The sequence below is a fragment of the Mastigoproctus giganteus genome, chromosome 2, assembly GCF_048544385.1.
Source record: "Mastigoproctus giganteus isolate SK-2022 chromosome 2, ASM4854438v1, whole genome shotgun sequence".
Classification (NCBI taxonomy): Eukaryota; Metazoa; Arthropoda; class Arachnida; order Uropygi; family Thelyphonidae; genus Mastigoproctus; species Mastigoproctus giganteus.
In genome coordinates this window covers 96,578,890-96,600,214 of record NC_143576.1, presented here as the reverse complement: position 1 = coordinate 96,600,214, position 21,325 = coordinate 96,578,890, and the positions used below count along the sequence as shown (strand labels likewise).

Genomic DNA, 21,325 nt, shown 5'->3' with positions numbered 1-21,325 from the left:
CTATCCTTTCTGTAGACGTTGTACTCCCCAAATTGCAGTTCCGCATCCCTTATATCTGTGTGACACCACGTCTCTGATATCCCAACAATATCCGCCTTCGATGTTTTGAGCAATACCTCAAATTCATCATATTTATTTACTAAACTCCTAGCATTGGTGTACACGCAAGTATACCTGCACCTGTTTCTATTCTTAGCTACCCTAACACAACCCATGTGTTTACTTGTACCGCAATGGCTCCCAGCAGTCTCTGAAATACCATGCATCTTGGTTTTCAGGCTTCTGCTCATTCTAATAGAAGCAGTGCAAGAATCTCTTTCACCTCTGCCAGTGGCTACTGTCAATCTATTGGTCTTTGTCTCCCCCCAAGCTAGCAGTTTTCCGACCCACCTAACACTGCCTCGATAGCATCAGCAAATATTCTTGCACCCTTTCTATTTAAGTGTATCCCATCCCTGTAGAAGCAATCTCTCCTGTTAACAAGTACAGTCCAGGCTGAAAAAAATTCTACCCCTTGAGCCTTGCACAATCTTTCCAGGGCCGAATTGATCGACAAGGCTCCCATCATATAAGTTTCTGTAGAACAAAGGATATTTCCATATAACGACTGGATTACGAGAGAACTTTGTACGCATTGTTGTTCCCACCTCTGGCCTTTAGGTAATTAGAAAGCATGAATTAAGATTAAAGTGATTACTGTTCCGCAATGTTAGTGGTGCCTGTAAAACCTATGCAGCCATCTATCCCACATACCAAGAAGTCAGGCATATTCAAGACACAGATAATAGTCTGGTCAACCTGTGTTGTGGTTTCCCTTTACTAAGGGCAAGCAGTCATCTGTTTTTCGGAGAAGTGGGTGATCCATGCCTTTCAGTAAGTTTCTCCTGTCTATGTTTATATGTCACAGTAGCTAAATATTTGAATGATTCTGACACTTTGGAGAGTATTCAGAGAACTAGTGACTAGTAACCTCAGGAGGGACGGATGAGGGCAACTAAGATATTAAATAAACTTTCTGAAGATGAAATGTTAGCAGATTTTGAAACTGCAGGCCTTTACTGTGAAGAAAACGTTCCAAAATATAATGGCATACAGGCAATAATTAAAAAAAAAAAAAAAACTGAATGCATTATACCACCAATCTTCAAAAAATCAGCATGATTGAAAGATAATTGATAAAGAAATTGATGCACAAGTTATAAAGATCAGTCGTGTGTTCAGGCTACGATAAGTAGCTTGCAGACGGCAATTGCAGTTAAAAGGAATTATCCCACTTTGTGCAAACATTTTGAATCAAAAATTAAATATTCGAGATTATTAAACCGACTTTTAAATTTGGAATTTCTTAACAATTTAGCACTAATGATCAACATCCTGCAGGAGTTCAGAAGCTTTACAAAGTTGCAGCATCGCTATAGTAAAATCAGATAAATTAATTATTCAAACTATCAATGCTATTGCTAATTTAAAAAATTCTGAAGGAATTTATGAAGGCAAAATTGAGAGCATGTTGAAGTTGAAAGAATTTGAAGGAATCAAAATTGAAAGTAAGAACACATTTAAAAAATTACCTCATTACAAGTTATTAAACTGCATTGTTTTATCCTTAAAGGATCGGTTATTAATGCAACAGAGTAATTTTAAATTAAATAAAGAAAATAATATCATTGACAATGAGGAATTGAAAGAAATTTTAAACTTATGCAACCCGGAAACATGGAATAACTTTCGTTTCTATGGCAAGAGAGTAAAAAACAAATAAGAAATTTAAGTTTTCTAATAAAATATGAAATAAAAATTAATGATTTTAGAAATTTTGTTGAAGGCAGTTTATCTTTAAAATCGAGTGAAATTCCCTTTTCAAATTAAAAACGCCAGAAATATCCTTGAAACCATCGCAATTAGCAGTGCTGAAGCTGAGCGAGCTTTCAGTGTAATGAATAATATCATAACAATAAAAATAACATCTTTGACAATTAAACATGTTGTAGATATGATGACCATAAATCTAAATAGAAAACCACTGCTTCTTGATCCAGATCGTTACATCAAATCTTTCCTCCGTAATCATCACTCAGCTATTGCAAAGCAGAAGGTTGACAAGAAATATTAATAAGGAAGTAAAAGTCTATATGGCAATTTTCAGAATAATTTTTTCTTGAATATTTGTGTAATAATTTTTTTCGTGTGATCTGTGATTTTTGTTTACCTTTTCTAGAATAGTTTTTTTTTATAATTCTAGAATGTTATGTGATAGTTTTTTTATATTATTCATGATAGTTTTTATGTTATTTGTGATAGGAAATATTTCATGCAATTTTTTATTTGCAGTATTAAAATTTTACCAGGAAAAAAATTTACCCATTATATTTCCCTAGTTGTTAAAAAAAAAAAAAGAATATAAAAAGTTGGCAAAACTGGGCCCATTGTTAAAATATTCACAGCTCATCACTGCAACCCCCAGACTACACTTTTTCCTAGGAGGACTTCCTTAGCATTCCAAAAGTTTATATTTCACAAAATTTGCCCTGGATCTAAGTATATATATCTGAAAATGTTAAACTATTTATATAAAACCATATCCAAATTTTCCATCAATGGTTTTGGTAGCATATTTCTTTTATCCAATGTCTTTTTAGCATTGGAGGCAGATGCAAACTTCATTGTCATATTTCTAAGACTTACTTATTATCAGAGATTGTTGTTGAACTAACATTACATGTATTTCTTAAACTTTTCTTGTTATATACCTTTTCTAACGTACTTATTCTTGTATTTGGTTTCTAGGTTGTCATTAGCAGGGACACATTTATAAATTTGCAAACTCTAGACAAAAAATCCGCATACTGGTCCCTACAGAAGTCCAGGAAGAAAGTTTCAAATAATTATATATAAAATTTTTATCAAAAAAGACTTTTTTTATTTTAAAAAGATAATTTAACTGATGCAACAGACCTTAGGTAGAAATTGTAGTGAGCCTTACTAAACTGCAGCCTCTAAACAAATGTCTAATTTGTATAGGCATAAATTACGCTCAGATTCATATTCGCAGTGAATGGAAATTGCATTGTTTATTCATATTATCAATAAACAGATATTTTACTGGTAAAAATAATACTTGTACAGAGAACTACAAGGAATAGTGTTTAGAGTGCATATGTGATGCCAGCAGCAACTTTTGAAACAACAATAACATAAAACTTATTAGATGCACAGTGAATAAAATATTTATAGGTATTCCATTAATGCAAATTCATATCCACATTAAAAATGGATTGGTTATCTATGAAACCAGATACAGCTGATCCTGCTATAACAAGCAAGATATGTTCTGAAAAAATGGTGCGGAGCAAAAATGTGCAATATAGAATGCACATTTTCATATAAGAGTCAGGGTTAGGTTCCATAAAAGCATAACTTGATTACTTAACCCATTTTTTGACTTTATTTTTTTTTTAAGAAAAGTTTTCTTTATAAATTAAAAAGAAACAGAAGCACAGAAATCATAGAAACAAACCATAAAAAGATATTCACACTGCTTGATCATCTCTTTTCCAATATTTAAACAAAAGCACAGGGGATGTATACCCACACAACTTTGTGAGGAGTATCTGCCATCCACAAAATGTTGTTTGGGTAACACATTCACTATATTCTCAATATATACTGAAAATCCCACCCTCATTTAAAAATTCAAAAACAGATGATTGTATTATGTAAAGAGAAGCAGTGATAATTTTCTGCTTCATTCACTTTTCTGATTTTTAAACATGGAACTATCCCCATACAATATGCTTATGGTTGCACAAATGCAAGGTTGTCTGGTAACAAATTAACTTTTTTTTTTTTTTTTTTGGTAGTTGTTGGATCTCCCAAGGTTTTTGCAGTACTCTGATCCAAGCCCGAGGCGGGATTCGAACCCGCGACCTTTGGGTTGCCAGGCAGGCACTTTACCCACCTGGCTAGCCCGGTCGGCAACAAATTAACTATATTCCAAATACAATGAATATCGCTCATTACATCCTTGTTTAAAAATCAGAAAAGAGATAATGACACGGTGAGAAAAGGAAAGCAAAGATAATTTCCTGCTTTGTTCACTTTTCTGATTTTAAACAAGGGCATAAGGGAAAAGTTTACTATCTCCACAAGGTTGTTTAGATCAGTGGCCGGTCTGGTCCTTTCCAACCTGTGGGAAGTTTAAAAAAAGCTCTATAACTCTGAAGTCCTGTACTTTAAAGCAGAATGAAGAAAGGCCCTACGGCCCTTCACCATTTTCCTGTTTCTTGCCATCTAACCACAGCATTCACAAGCCCCCAAACCTTCCCACCTGGCCCTTGACAAATTTTTGAATATGTATTTGTAGTTTTACTCATCCCTTTCTTACCTTCCCCAACCAAATGCAAATAAATAAAAAACTTTTTCAAAAGAAATTAAAAAAAAGATAATTCTTTCAAAATAAGAGAAATAAAAATCCTTACAAAACAATAAATTAACCACCATTTTCATCCTCCAAGTCAGATGACCTGTCAGCAGGTTACTGATTGACAAATTCTGTCAATTTTATTAACACTTACATTAAAAATTCTTAAATCTTCTCTTTTATTTTATAATTTTAAATTCTGAATGTAGTTAGCTAAATTTTACCAGTCCAATGTGGAATGTTTATAACCTTTACCAGTTTGCCACTGGTTTTCAGCTGAGAAACACTGGTTTAGATAACATATTCAATGTATCAGAGCATGTAATGTACAGTACTTCAGTCATAATGGAAAAGAATTCGCAAATGCAATTATCAAGCCGACTTTTACCAACACAAACTGTTAAATACTAGGATCTAATTTGTCTATCAGAGTGGTAATAGTGGAAAATAAGTGAAATATGTTGTTATTTCAGACATTCACTAAACTGCTTTGGTGAAGATCCGAATTTTGTCAATACAAATTGGTAAATTCTAGAATTTCCAGGATTTGACTTTTTTACAGTAATATATACAAGACAATATGCTTATGGTTGCATAGCTACAATCTGGGTGACTTTTTTTGGGGTCAACAATCCAGATTGAAAGGAAAAAACGACAATAACAGGGTTCTCTGTTTCTGTGATAATCAACATGCAGTATGGCACTACCATATGTATTAATCAGACCTAAAGGTTACATACAACTAGAATATTTAAATTTTTTAAAAATGTATGCATTATTTATTATAATACACATAATGTAAGACCATAATGTAATATCTATAATATATTGATTACATTATGGACTTAGTGTAAAACATACATTAGCAATTTATTTGTTTTTGATGGCTGATTTTTCAATGGGAGGAAGATAGGGGGAATTGTATTTTTTAAAGAATGGATATAAGGTCGGTTGCCTAAATTGCTTTTTGTTCCCCCCTAAAATAAAAATTTTTAACCACTCATTAGATTGTCCAATTTTCTTTTGAATGATCAGCTTCTTTCAATGTCTGGATCCTTGTCAGAAACCATTTTTGTCAAAACTTTAAAACTTCCAATTTTACTTCAATATTTATCGCACTATTTACATTATGGGCAGTAAGCGTGTGTGTGTGTATACACACACACAGCCAGATTTTGGTGTTCGTAGGCCCTAGGCACTTTTATTCTGAAATGTGCTAAAAGGGGGGGGGATAAAATGTTTCAACACTTTGACTGCAAATCACATCAATTAACGTGTGATGCAAGTTTTGACTATTATAAAGGATAAACAACCTCAACTGACGAAGAGACCATTACTTTATACTTCTAGTTTCTACAATGGCCGCTAGATAGCGTATGCATATTAGCAGAGGCATATGATGCAAGAAAGCAAGCTTATATAGCATCACCAAAAAAAAAAAAAAAAAACCTTCCCATTTCACCCATCCATTAATTCCAAATGTTTGTCAAGTTCTGCCTTGGATTTATTTAAGCTGTCAACTTCTACGACAGATGGGAGTTTGTTCCAGCAATCAACCATCTCCTGGATAAAGGCAAATTTCTGCACATCTATTCTACAAACTGTCTTTCCTCATTATGAATTTATGTCCCCTCAGGCAACTAATCTGAGCAAGAGGAAGAATCCCATCGACATTGAGCTTGCTCAAATCATTCAAGGTCTTATACGCCTCAATCAGATCACCTCGCAGGTGCCTAGTCTCCAGACACTGCAATTTTCAGAATTTAAGTCTTTCTTTGTAAGAGCAACCCTTTGTTCCATTCACCAATCTTGTTGCCCTTCTCTGTACTCATTCAAGCAGCTTTACATCCTTCCTATTATGAGGCCTCCAGACCTGTATATAGTACTCAAGGTGTGTTGCCTGACCATTGCCTTATACAATGGGATAATAAATATACATGGGGATATTGAATTGAAACACCTAGAGTCAATCGCACATGTTGTCTCAGCTCATTTTTCATTAGTCACTAAACAGTGAAGAAAGTGAAGTGTGCATTCTCCAGTTCAAAACTGTTGTGTATGTATACAAAGAGTGGTAGTAAAGATTGAACAAGTGTATCACATTTTAAAAGAATAGTGTGCATTTTAAATTAAGACTGATGATCTACATTTTCACATTTAGATCCTATAATTTACTGTGTTGACTGAACTTGACCTAACCTAAAATATCTGATGGCTATAAGCAAAAAAGATGAATCACATTATGTCAAAAGGAAAAATAAAGAAGAAAAAGAAAAGGCTTTAAATAAAATTAAAAGTTCATTGTTGAAATATATAAATGTTCCTCCAGCAGTACTATTTGTCAATCAGAAGATTTTGTGATGGCATTCATAGGCCTAACTCTACCGATGAAGGAACAGCAAAAATCACATTAATATATAATTATAATCAATGCACATAGATTCCATGGTGTGGATATTTAATATAAATGCAAATCAGGATGAATCAGGGTCTGTGAAGTAACCAAAAAACATCTGTTAGTGTTTCACTATTAGGAACGATGCTGCTAAATAGAAAATAAAAATGCAGATCTCATTCATTACTCTGCACAAAATGTGCCATCTGAAAAGCTGGAATACAATTTGAAATTAAAGTCTAAACATTTTTGCAAAAATGTAAGATATGCACAAAAAGAATTTTTTTATAGAAAAATGAGTAATGGCAAGGATATTAAAAGAGACTGGCTCATATTTTCAGCAAAAAGTGTACTGGTATGTGTGTATATTATTTAGAGGCAGGCTTAATGAGTCATCTCATAAATTTAAAACCGGATTTGATGACTGGAAAAATGCACATGCAAGAATCACTGTGGTGCATGAGAAATCAAAAGAACATTTCACTTTCATAACTACTATGCTACAGTTCCAAATGTCTGCCCAAATTAACACAATTGCAAATGGTGAATGAAAAAACAAGTAAATACTTGACTGAAGTTTTAAGAAGAGTAGTTACAGCAGTTAAATTTCTTGCAGAAAAAGGTATGGGTTTTTGTGGTGATAATGAAATACATAATAAGCCTAACAATGGCAACTTCCTCAGGTGCACTGATCTGTCCAAGTTTGATCCTTTTCTGAAATAACATATAAAAAAATATAGAAATCCGGGAAACCAAAATGTTTCTTACCTTTCTTTAACCACATATGAAAAAATTCATCAATTTATTAGGGTCAAAAGTGTTGGCGCAGATCACATCTGAAATTAAAGAAGCCAAATATTACAGCATCAGTATAGATTTCACTCCTGATGTAAGTCATACAGATCAGTTGTCGATCATTACTCTTTATGTATCAAAAGACAGAGAGGAATATGAGTGCTGTGCTGTGCTCCTTAACATTTGTTCCCATTTAAAAGCACAATACAAAATATCTTTTTGACATGGTAGCATCTTTTCTTGACGAACATGAAACAAAAGTAGCAAATCAGTCATATGACAATACTGCTAATATGAGCAGGATGTGTTCTGGAGTCCAAGCAAGATTCAGGAAATTCAATAAATTGACAGTATGAATTCCACGTGCTGCACACAGCTTTAATTTAGTAAGGACCACATCCACAGAAAGCTGCCGTTAATTGTTCTGGCATTTTACCATCACTTTACACATTCTTTGCAGCCTCACCACAAAGATGGTTAAACAGAGTATGACAATATAATCTAGGTCTGAAGTCTATCAGACAAGATGGTAATCATGTTACGATGCTGCAAGATCACTGAAAAGAAATTACAACAAAATCTGTGCAGCACTGGCAAATATCTCTGGATGTAAAGAACAAAAACTAAGAGTGGTTCATGAAGCAAAAGCTTTGATAATAAAAAAGCTGAATAACTCAGAAATGGCAATAATGACAGTCATTTGAGAAGATCTTTTGAAAAACACTGATAAAGTAAATACAGGAATACCTCGCATAGCGCAGTTTCAACAGAGTGGGTTTCGCTATAGCACGGTTTACAAATTTAAAAAAAATTAACTGCATTACGCACCAATACATTTGATATGTATGTATGTATTATAATGCCAGCACGTAGGCCAATGCGTTATGGATTCAAGGCCATTCTGACTGTGTCGAAACTCGCATTATATACGGACTCTGCTAGCATTCATACATTAGTAAACACTCTAGATTCCTTGCAGTGAGGTCGTTGATTGTGCATAAGCTGTACAAATATTTTTCGCTGTGTATTTTTATTAAAGATTATTTTTTAAAAACATTACACCATTATACGCAAATATGAGTGGAAAGAAGAAATGTAATGGCGTTGAGTGTTCTTCTAGATCCAAACATCGAACGAGGTATGAAAGTAAGGCAGGCACTGCAAAATGACATTCAATGTTATAAAGAGATGTATGCAGATAAAAAGGAAAAAAACTGTGCAAACTGATCAGTTATTTTTCAAAATAAAAATATGTACATACTTCACTTATATTCTTTTGGTATGTACATACTGCAATAAAAATCATTTCTACTGTACTTACTAGTATTTTTCATTTTTATCATTTTAGTTTCTTTTTTTGCAAGAACTTCGTGTACATCAATTTATAGTAAACAAACACCCATATATTTTTGCATCTTGACCCATATAATCAAATTGTCGGAACGCATTGCATTAAAATACATACTAATAATATCTCGATCAGCGTGGTTTCGCACAGCGTGGTATATTTTTGGCACGAATTAACTGCACTATGCGAGGTATTCCTGTAAAGCATTCCAAGAACCTAGAACTGAGTTGTAAATGTGAAATTATGTGATGCCCTTCTGGATTATTTGGTTGATGTCCGAGATGAAGACAAATTTCATGACTTTGAAAAAAAATGGCAAAAATTTTGTTCCAAATTCTTCTGATTACTGTCAATGTAAAGACCAAAAGCAGAAAAGGAAGAGACCATTTGATGTTGTTGTTTTTGGTTTTTAGGAGCATTAGCAACTAAGGCCATATTGCTCCAGGAATATGCGGTGTCATTCCCTTGACCTTTCCGCATTCTCTGTATTTGGTGGTGACGGGCTCGAACCCCGGTCTAATCAAAAAGCATGTTCTACGCACTGCTGCTCCTTCCCACCTGGCTACGGAGGTGCCTACAACCATTTGATGAAACACTAAAGGAAATGGTGACAAATAAATACAAAAGATGCATTTCAAATTCTTTATTTTAGTGTAGATGCACTAGCCACTGATATGACAAAAATGCATGCCGCATACAGAACATTACATGGTATCTTCAGTTTTCTTGCACACAAATCTCTATCAAAAGATGAAGTTCAATGTAAAGCCAGAGTTAATCAACATCAATTCATCAGACATGGAAGAAAACTGTTAATATGTGTAATATTTTCTGCACTGTACAAGAACAAAATGTCTGTAACAGAACTGATAAAATCGCAAATAAAATAACTTATTAGAATTTTTCCAAATGTGTATATTTGCTTTGACGATTTATCTATTGATAATTAGATCAAATGCAAAATGTAATTTTCTAAGTTTAAGCAAATCAACAACTGTATGTGATGAACTATCAATGAAGATCACCTATCACCTTTCGCTTATCTGTGCATGAGAGCAATATTACTCATAATATGGACTTTGAGCATGTTATGAAAGACTGCTGCAACCAGATGCTGGAAAATGGAACTTTCTCAGGAAATGTTATAAGCAGCGTAGACACTGTGGAATTATTTTTTTGAAATATAATTTACGTGTTACTTGCATTATTATAGTATATATTATGTTTTTCTTTTAATTTTTCCCATCCTTCATAGGCTCTGGGCACTGTAGCCATGGTGTATAATGGGAAATCCAGCCGTGTTATCTCAATTTAAAAATAATAGTAATACAAAAATGGTAGCAATATAATAGCAGGATGCAGTATAGTGACCGTGCAATATAATTAAATTTAAGGACAAAACAGATGATTTAAAACCAAATGAGTAATAATTTTAGAGCTATTGAAGGGACTAGTTTAACATTAGACACTGTAGAAATATCATATTTATCAACAATGTGTATTTTTCACTAACTAATATTACACTAACATTTTCAATTTCAGCCAGCTACAGAGACCATGGCTTACTCAAATGGTTGAGTAAGCTGATCTCATCATTTCTGTAGCCAACCAAAAAAGTATATTAATTTCCAGCCACGATTGTCAATATTATTTTATTTCTGTGTTACCAATTTAAATTACTTTTCCCTTTTCTTTTTCTACTGCCTGGGATGCCCACATTTTCTGAATAATTATACATTGAGCTAATCTCTTCACTAGACCCATTCCAGCAGATCTACATCCTTCCTAAAATTAGGCCTCCACACATGTATGCAGTACTCAAAATGCAACCGAGGTACAATGGGATAATCACCTCCTTATCCCTTCTAGGCAAGTTCCATTGACAAAACCCAATGAGCTGTCCTGACAGCCTGTCTGCATTACTCAAAGAACTTCGTTCTGACTACACAATTACCAACAGGTGTTTTTCATTTTTCCACTACCCTGAGTGTAGTACCACACAACTGGTACATTAATTTGAGATTACTACTACCCATATGCAGTACCTTGCATTTGTCAATACTGAACTTCAACTGCCCTTTCTAAATCCATCTGCTTAATTTTTATAGATGATCTTGTTGCAGTAGCATGCATACTTTGATTACTGTCATTAACCACCAAGCCAACCTTTGTATCTTCTACAAACTTAGACATTAAACCTGATATAACTTCATCAATATCATTAATAAATATAAAAAACAATGGGCCCAGCACTGAACCCTGAGTTACTCCAATAATAATAGTCCATGAAGAACAATGTCCATTAATAACCACTCTCCGTCTTCTCCCACTCAGCAGTAACTTGCCTTATTACCATAGTACTCCAATTTGTAGAGCAGTCTTTTATGTACAACAATATCAAAAACTTTCCTGAAATCCAAATATATGATATCAAAATTATTTTTTGCATCTAGTTCCTGTGTTACTGCATCATAGTATTCAGTCAGATTGCTCAGACAAGATGACACCTTAACAAATCCATGCTTTGACTGCAGTATAACTGCATTTGTGTCTAGATAGTACTGCATTACTTCTTTAGCCAATGACTACATTATTTTCGCTGGAACAGAAGTTAAGTAACAGGTCTGTAATTACTTAAGTCCTTCTTCGATCCCCCTCAGTGAATTGGGGATACATTCACAAATCTCGTCCATAGGGATCTCCCCTGAATTCAAAGATATACTTATAATTAAGACTTTGGTTTGCTAACCTCCTTTGCTGCCTCCCTTAACCTCTTCATGGATTATCCCAAGATATCTCGTTTTTAGTTTTAAAAGTTATTTGGAACTACACAAAATATCTCGGGACACAATAATACCCAAAGCAAACAATAATACCTCCAAATTTACAACTGAAACGTATTTTCTTCGACATTTATCTGACTAATTTTGCATTAGACAGATAAATCCAGAGATTTATTTTCTTATGTCTGGCAGCAGACGACTGCTTTCATTTTACTTATTGTACAGAATGTCAGAATGGTAGCGTGCCGCCAGTAAGCAAAATAAAATTTACCGTCCTATATGCTGAATACTGAAAAGTGTTAACCAATTAGAAAACAATATCGAAAAATATTTCGGCACCCTCCTGAACTGCGCCCATAAGCGACACTTACTTCAACTATCCACTTGGGGCAGCCATGTGTCTGAATGTAGTTAGTTCACGATTATCGCTTGTAGCAGGAGGATACTGCTTGTGCGTTCCACTTGATTTTTTAAATTTATTTATATAATGAGTAGTGAAGAGTGTTTTTCTGTTCCTTTCTTTTAGCTCAAGTGCAAATTTATTAAAAAAATCTGTATAATTTGCATACTTTTTGGCATACACAAGATAACTCAGGATAGCCCAAATGGGTTAATTACTCCCATGTATTTTTTACTAAAAAATTTATAAAAAACACAAAAACTATACAACGAATATTTGCATGATGCATACTTTTAATCTGTAAAATAAAAAAAGTCGATCCGTTATGGCACATTTTCAGGAAAAAAATGTTCCAGGAAGGGGTTAATATAATTGAATAAATTCCATCCACCCCAGGTGCCTTCTTTTTATGTTCAGCTTCAACAATTTCTCTTCCACATCAATATATTATGATCACTGCTACCTAGTGGTTCCTTTATCTGAATATTCTTAATGCATGATGAGTAACTGCTAAGAGTAATATGCAATTTCACCAAAAAATTATTTTGCCTAAAAATAATGATTAGTCACTGCTGCCTCATGTGTTTAAGGCAGCAGTGATTAGTCACTGCTGCCTTAAACACATGAATGAAATCACTATGCTGAGATCCAATGTCTAGATGCAGCAATTTGCACAACTGATTTCACTGTTTTCTAGTAAGAATATAATTTTGTATCCCAAATAATCTCAACTACAATTCTCTGAAACCTTTCCAACAAATCTATGTCCTTCCTAAAATAAGGTTTCCAAACGTATGCAATATTAAATATGACCTTCATACAATGGATAATCACCTCATTGTACCAGCTGGCAAATTTCCTGTATATCACAAAAATAATCAGGTAAAAATGCAAATGACTTCATCAACATTTTAAAAAAGAAAATTTTAGCAACAAAGTATATTTAAACACATCCTGTCTCCTGGACATGTTTAAACATATTTTGACAATAAGCAAAGTTGATAGTATAATTCTCAAAAAAAATATACATTACTTGCATCTATATAAATCATATATTTGGTATATCTCTGTGTTAATGTTATTATTACAAGTATCTGTCATTACAAAAAAAAAAAAAAAAAAAAAGTATTACGTTTATCTACTATATGATAAATACCAAAATTAATTTCAAATAATCTATGGCCACAAAACTGTGCCCAGTCCTGTGCTATAACAGTATTTACATGGGTCTTGTTAAAATTTATTTAAAAATAACGTTTTCAATTCAAAAAACATTTGTGACTGCATCTTATTAAAATAAATATTACAAAGTGCATAATTTAAAACAATTTCTTGCCTATTATATATATATGCTAGGTGACACACAAAACATGTTTGTTGAAATAACCATTTTGGCTCACTCAGTCAGCAGTTAACAGACTTTCTATCAGCATGCTTACAAGTCCCAATAACAGTTTCCAAATGTACAATTAGTCACACCTCAAGAAGTCAATGAAGTTGCAAATAAGAAACTTGAACTTAAGCGACAATGCATGTGGAGACAAACAATTGAGTTCTTCATCAGATGTAAGCAAACGGCCAACAACAACAAGTGTCACATGTACAGTGACAGTTAAAAGTACATTTTTTCAAAAATATTTTTAATATACAGCATTACGTATCATAAGGGAGAGTGGAGCATGCAGACCTCAAAGTGTGATCTTACTAAAACCCTAAATACACTGTTAATTGAAAATGGCCTTGACTACACTGTACCTTTCCAACTAGCCATACCACTTCTTCTAGGTTATCGAAGTAGCAAATAAAATAATCTTTCATGAACAATCACAACGATTAGCTGGCTTTACACTTTATCATTTATAATTGAAAGCATGGATCCTCACCTATATGAATGTGCCTCGGCAACAAACAAACACTTCAAATACAAAGGAAATTTCAGTTAATTCAGAGAAGTTGATGGTTTTTAATTGTCAGCCACATTTCGGCTTTCAGTGGTATTCTTGTGCCAACACACACACCAATCCATCAAGCATACAAGAAATTTAGAAAACTAATACTTTATTAATCCACACTAGAAATATTTACTTCAGAAATAGCTTCGCACATTCAGAAACGGCACATTTCGAAAAATTTTAAGAGAAAAACTGATAAATACGTTTTCCATCTTAAAATAAATTTAATCGTATACATTCTTTATAGCACAGACGTAGTAATCACAAGACAACTTACTCGGGAACATAACATGAAGAATAACTGGAACACTTATGAATTGAATACTTCAACCTACGCAACTTTTCGGTGGCCATCTTGGATATAACAGCCACGTAAAAATAACAGCCACCGAACGACAAAAGAGAAAACAATCCAATACCAAAAAAATAAATAAAAAGCTAGCAGAAATAAAGTGGGGCGTTCTTCCGATTTCTAAACGATCCAATTTATCGATATCTCAGAGTATACCTGCAAATTTTATTCTCTAATTTTTAAATACCATACTCGTTTAAATACAGTGAGCAGGTAGTTTATTAGATGAATCTGCTCTTATACAGAAGTGAAGAACTACTTCAGAAATAGCATCGCATGGTACTACCACTATGCGATATAGAGCAGGTGAGGTAACCTGTAAAGATACTGTACGGATGCAATCCGAATGAGCAATACGAAAGATAAATTCGGTTTTTAACTCATCTTCATAATTTTAATTAATTCCAACACTAACTACTCGCAACTCCAACTTTGATGACGATGTTAAATGATTTTCCTAACAACAAAAGCTGGACAAAAAATTTCTCTTAAAAATCGGTTTGAAAATTAGTTTGTGGAATTTTATTGTTGGAATTAAATTCATTTAATTCTATTTAAATTATATATTGGGTTCCTCTTATTTCGTAGGTCCTAGGAACAACGCCGTGCGTAATGGAGATGATGATCCGAGTAGCCAGGAACAGGTTCGCTAGAAACAGTAACTTGGAAAATGCAACCCACTGGGGTTTTCACTAGAGATTTCGAGATTGGTTCAATAACGAAATAGCAACCAACCGAGCAATGGCAATCTTTAGGTCGAGAACAACTCTTTGAAGGGAAAGGCCAATGGAGGCTGATAAGAGGTGTGCAGAGTAACAGAAAGGATACAGCCAGTCAAATAACAATCCAATATAATGATGATAACCAACGAAGCATTTTAGAAAGTACAACTCGCCGTACGTTGTCAAGGTGTGGTAACTGAAGTCCACACCTTGATAACCTCAGAACTGATAACTGAAGTCCGGACACTGTCAACAAAAAAAAAAAAAAAAAAAGAGTCATTTACACTGGACTCAAGAACAACGAGCCAGTGGAAGATTCAAAAAGAAAAACTATCATATTAAAGCCACGCAACTTTCCTCGTTTATCCATATGTGTTACGTCTGTCAATTCCGTGTTTATCTCCGATTTTTCAGGAGATAAAATACCTGAGTTTCCGAGAGGAAAGGCTTTAACATGAGACTAACAGACTCGGGGGGGGGGGGGGGGGAAGCCCATAAAAATACTGTGCGTCATTGATTAGATTCAAACTAATGCCTTTTCCACCCGGGGTAGGAAGGACGGTGATTATAACCACTGTGCAACTCTCGGAAGGAGGAGAAGAACTTCATAAAAAAAAAAAAAACTGTCATATTAGAGCCACCTCATGAGGGAAAATACTATGATCACCCCTATCTCCAAGAGTTTTCACATCCCACAACACATAGAAAGAACACCACGGACCGGCGCAGCATTTATAGTGAGAGTGCCGTAGGGACAGTCAGTTTGTCAATAAGAAGCGGTACACTGTTATTTGGTTTTTTTTTAGGAGCATTAGCGACAAAGGCCATATTGCCCCGGGAATATGCGGTGGTCATTCCCTGACCTTTCCGCATCCTCTGTATTTGGTGGTGACGGGCTCGAACCCCGGTCTAATCAAGAAGCGTGTGCTACGCACTGCTGCTCCTTCCCACCTGGCTACGGAGGCGCCCAGCAGTACACTGTAAAAAATGGAAGGACCAGATGCAGTTTTACTGGGGATTGATTTGCGGCGCTAGTAAGGCGGGACCGGCATCTCAGCAACCAAATTATGATTATGATATTAGGGTCACGTAAATGATTATATCTACCCATCTATTTGTTTTGCTTTTAAATTGTGTGGGTTCTCTGGTAGTTTGCCTGTTTTGCTGGACGAAAAAAATCCCAGTTTCTGGGAGAAAAAAAAACTTACTATCAACGATTGAGACCGAACAACTGAGCCACGGAGTGAAAAAAGCCCATTAAAGTTCCTTGTGTCATCGATGGGATTCGATCGGGATACCAGTGTGCTACCAATGCAGACTAGGCATCTCAGCAACTGCAGGCATATTTTGCGTGGCGCCTCCGTAGCCAGGTGGAGAGGAGCAGCATTGCGTAGCACACGCTTCTTGATTAGACCGGGGTTCGAGCCCCTGAGCCACCAAATCTGAAGGATGCGGAAAGGTCAGGGAATGACCATCGCATATCCCCGGAGCAATATGGCCTTAGTTGCTCATGCTCCTAAAAATCAAATAACAACAACATACTTTGCGTCGAAAGGTTCATCACACTAGGCGCCTTTATCTAAGAACAAAACGGAATAGACAGCATTTACTTGAGGTCAATAGGTTACATTTATATTATACAAATGAGAAGAGGATAAATACTAACGCAATATATAATAGTAAGGTCAAATCTTGGCAGAATTTTGTACATACAACTGAAAACGAAGATCCGTGGGGTCTTATGTAAAAAATCTGTAGAAATAAATTAACTCCTGCTGATCTCTTTAATACAATAATCTCAAATAATACTGAAACACTGAACTAAACGCAAACTGCCAATCAAATGCTTGAGAGGCTTCTTCCCAGTGATGATAGAACTCTTGATTCTGCCTACCACTCTGGAGTTTGGAAAGAAAATGGGCAATATGATTCTCCCATTTCTACTTCTATGGAAGAGCTTAAAAATGCAGTTTCTTCAATGAGAAATAACAAATGCCAAGGAACTGATCTAGAGGAATCCATTTTCATAAAAAGATTCTTCTCTATTAGATCAAACTATCTATTGAAACTCTTCAACAAGTGTCTTTTAGCTGGGAATTTCCCTGCTATTTGGAAGTCTGCTCTCATTAGAATTATCCCAAAACCAGGTAAACCGTCAAGTGATCCCAAATAATAGAGGCCTATCGCTTTATGATCCCACTTAGGCAAATTAGTAGAAAACCTAGTGGCATACAGATGTAATCACCTTCTTTTGGAAAGTAATCTATCTTCCTCTCTTAAGTATGGATTTAAGCCTGGTTGTAGTTGTGAAAACGAGCTTTTTGAATTGAAAAAGTTAATTGACAGTTCTACTTACAAATATGCACTGGCAGTTTTTATTGATTTTGAAGGCGCCTCGACAATGTTTGGTGGGAGAGTGCCTTACGGCGCCTTAGAATCGCTCGTTGTTCTAGACACCTCTTCCTTTTGTTCAAAAGTTACTTTGCTGAACGTACTGTCTACATCCAAACAAACATCAGTCGGTATCCAAAGCTGTTTCTCGAGGGTGTCCCCAGGGTTCCATTCTTGGCCCTCTTGTGTGGAACCTCGTGCTTGATGATTGACTGTCTTCTGCCTCCAACATGGCCGATGGGCAAATAATTGTCTTTGCCGACGATCTCTCCATCTTAGTACATGCTACCTCCAGGTCCCAATTGGAACAACGAGCTGATCTCTGTACTCGATAACGTGCTGGATTGGACTCTGAAAAATAAATTAAAACTGTCACCATTAAGAGAGTAAAACCAAGATGATGATATTTCATGGTAAACTAGACCAAAATAGACCTCCAGTTGTCAAGTTTAATGGAGTATCTCTGCCACTTGTTACCACTCATAAGCATCTTGGTATTATTTTTTATGAAAAACTGTCATTCTTACCACACATCCTGAATCTTTCCAAAAAAGTGAAAACTTTTATGGCCATATTATTCAAAATCTCTCTGCCGGACTGGGGTTTAAAAAAGGAAACCCTCAGAATTCTACACTACATGGTGTTTATTCCAATCGCTACATATGCAGCCAGCATATGGTTTCACAGCACCAAACTTATTGCAGTTCAAACCAAATTAGACAGTGTCCAACGGACCTTTTTGCTAGCCCTCCTGAGAACTTGTAGAACAGTTTAAACTGCATCTTTGCAAGCCATCACAGGCTTGTTACCTCTGGATCTGTATCTTACGTATAAAGACTTTTTTTTTACTATATTCTAAAGGATATTCTCTAACTTTTTCCGATTTGGCCTATGATCCCACTGCCGATCCAAAGAATAAAAAGGCGACATGTTGGATTGAGCTTCATAAAAGATGGCAAGTGAGATGGAATTTCTCGGCCAAAGGAGCAGTGAACAGATGTTTTATACCTGATGTTAAATTCACTACCTCAAAAAGTAATCAGTTTTGGTTCTACCCAAGCCTTGTTACATCATGCATACTAACTGATCACGGTTCTTTGAATGCTCGTCTTCTTCAATTCAATCTATCTACAACAGATACTTGTTTCTGCGGCAAATCTGAAGACTGGAGTCATGTCTTATTCTTCTGCCCAATTTACTAAGATTTAAGACAAACATTATCTACTACAGTGCATAATTTCTCTCCTGGAAATGAAAGATGTCTCACTGAAAATCAAAACGCCTTCTCAGCTCAACAGGAATTTGCCACACAGGTTTTCAACAGATGACGTGATTGCTAAGCTGACCTCTACACTCAACAAAGCTACTTTTTTTTAATAATAATTATTATTTCAACAATTTATTATGATTATTATTATCTTTTATTTATTACATTTTTTATTATTATTTTTTCGTTATTTTATTTTCTTTATTTATTTTTTTGTAATGTAATAATATTTTGTCCATTAATTTTATTATTATTATTTTTTTTTTTGTTATCCCCTTAGGGGAAAGGATTCTTTGGGCTCTAGTTCACTAGAGACGGGATTTTAAACTACTTGTACCCAGAGTTAGGCTTCCTGGGTACGGGAACTGCTGGCATCCATTACTATTACACTTTTTTCAGTGGATGCGGGATTCATTGTTGTATTTACCACTGTATGTGATTAAAGGAGACTGCTGCACCCATAAGACTTGCACTTATTCCTATGGGTGCTTGAAATAATACATTTATTTCAGTTAGTTAGTACATGTATAGTTGTGCCCGCCTCCTCGAGGCATGGACGGGTACTGGTAAGCAGCCTTCCTGGTGATTGCTGCTTCCTGGTACCAAAGCGGCCAGAAACAGCTAAACAACACAACACACAGTATGCAAACATAACACTACACTCATTTCTGGCCAATGCATAGAGTCTTGTATATAATCACAGAGAACCATGGCGGAGATAAACTAACGTTTAGGGGCGGCCTTGCGTAAGACACAACACATGTCCACACGCACACATACTTTGCTGTTCGAGGATGGTGGTAGTACAGGTGTGTCACCCATCGTCTGAAGATGGGCACACACGAAGGGACCGGTAGACAACATTGGTTTACAGTCGAGATTATTAGCAGTTGGCCCGTGCTGTCAAAGAGAACAGACGTTTCATGGTCTCTCAATTAACGGCAGACTATAACCAGGGAACACAGAGAAACGCTTCCAAGAACATTATCCAGCGCAACGGGCGGTATTGCAGGTAAGTCTATGCAGTAGGCGACCTGTTTATATCCCTATGTTGACCGACCTGGGATAATATCGCTTATACAATCAGAATAGGATCTTCTTACCTGAATACTCCTCCAGGGTCGGGGCAGGAACTGCTGGCATTTGGCCAGGACAAATCAGGATCACGCCATTAGGTGACCTGGCTTTTTGGAACGCCTGACTTCACAATCCATTCTCCTTTCCACAGGTTGGGTGGCTTCCCCACCTAAGGAACCCTATCCTTATACACTTCCTACATCCCTTAATCCGGAGGATGCCTTCGTTCTGCATTAACTTCAGGGACTCACATCTGGTAAGTATGGGCTTGGCACACCCAGGGTCCTGAGCTGGATATCATCATTCTTCTCTTCCTTGGTGATTCCCTTCCCCTCTCTCTCTCTCTCAGGGTAATTCAAATTTTTTTTTTGGCTGGTGCAGCATAAGTCCCTTGCACCATGTGGCTAATAATAATTATTTTGCATACTGTTTGCCCACTTACAGTAACTCCGACTGATCAGGCTGTCACCCCTTACTCTTCTATTAAATTTTATTTTTATTTTTTATAGGCCCTCCCTGGGAAGCTCAGGTTGCTACCCCTTCTCCTGGGATCGGCCAACCAAAGTTCTCTTCCTACTACCCTGTCCCAGCTCCTCGTGCCAGTAACACAGACCCTAGACTAAGTGATGAATTACGTGAGTTGTCTCTGTTATGTTTTTCTGACTATATGAATATTTATTAGGGTAATTTTTTTTTTTTTTTTTTTTTTGTAGTTGTTGGCGCATCGGCTTCTGTGGCCATAATGCACCTCCCAAGGTTTTTGCAGTACTTTGATCTAAGCCCGAGGCGGGATTCGAACCCGTGGCCTTTGAGTTGCTAGGCAGGTAGTTTACCCACCCGGCTAGCCCGGTCGGCTTATTAGGGTAACCCAGAAAGTTATTTCGTTTACCCATGTGTATTGTGTCTCTAAATTGGGTGTGTTCTCTGGTAATTTGGTCTGCTTTGCTGGACTAACCCTCCCCCCCCCTAATTTTTTGGGCGAAAACCTTGCTATCTACGCCTGAGATGGGCTAACTCAGCCATGAAGTGAAAAAAGCCAATAAAAGTTTCTCGCGTCATCGACGATACGAACACGAGCCTTTTCCACCCGATGAGGTGAGGACGGTAACGGTACCACTGTGCTATTCGCGAACATTAGTATTTGACTACAATTTGATCTTAGTCAAAAAGGCCGAGAAGTGATTTGACTACCCAGAAGCAGAAAACACCTGGACGGCTACTTCCGGGTACTCTTCCCTAACTACAGCACAATAGGTCAATCCTACTACTAGCAAGCCGGTCAAAAGAGACGAGGTTGTACCTTCACAGGAGACAGTGTCTGGGCAGGGAGCACAGTGGCATCTTCACCGGCCCAGAAAACCGGATGGAAAATGCCCTGTTTCGAGTCTCGTCGATGACGCGAGAAATTTGTGTGGACTTTTTT

General features: G+C 36.0%; 1 protein-coding gene across 1 annotated transcript in view; it reads right to left on the bottom strand.

The window, feature by feature from the left end:
* Nucleotides 1-14,447, bottom strand: part of muskelin (muskelin 1) — a 577,242-nt gene extending 562,795 nt beyond the window's left edge. The window contains exon 1 of the mRNA XM_090389985.1: nucleotides 14,371-14,447. Coding sequence (XP_090246111.1) covers nucleotides 14,371-14,447 — 77 coding nt within the window. The remainder of the gene's footprint in view (nucleotides 1-14,370) is intronic.
* Nucleotides 14,448-21,325: the final 6,878 nt, after the last annotated feature.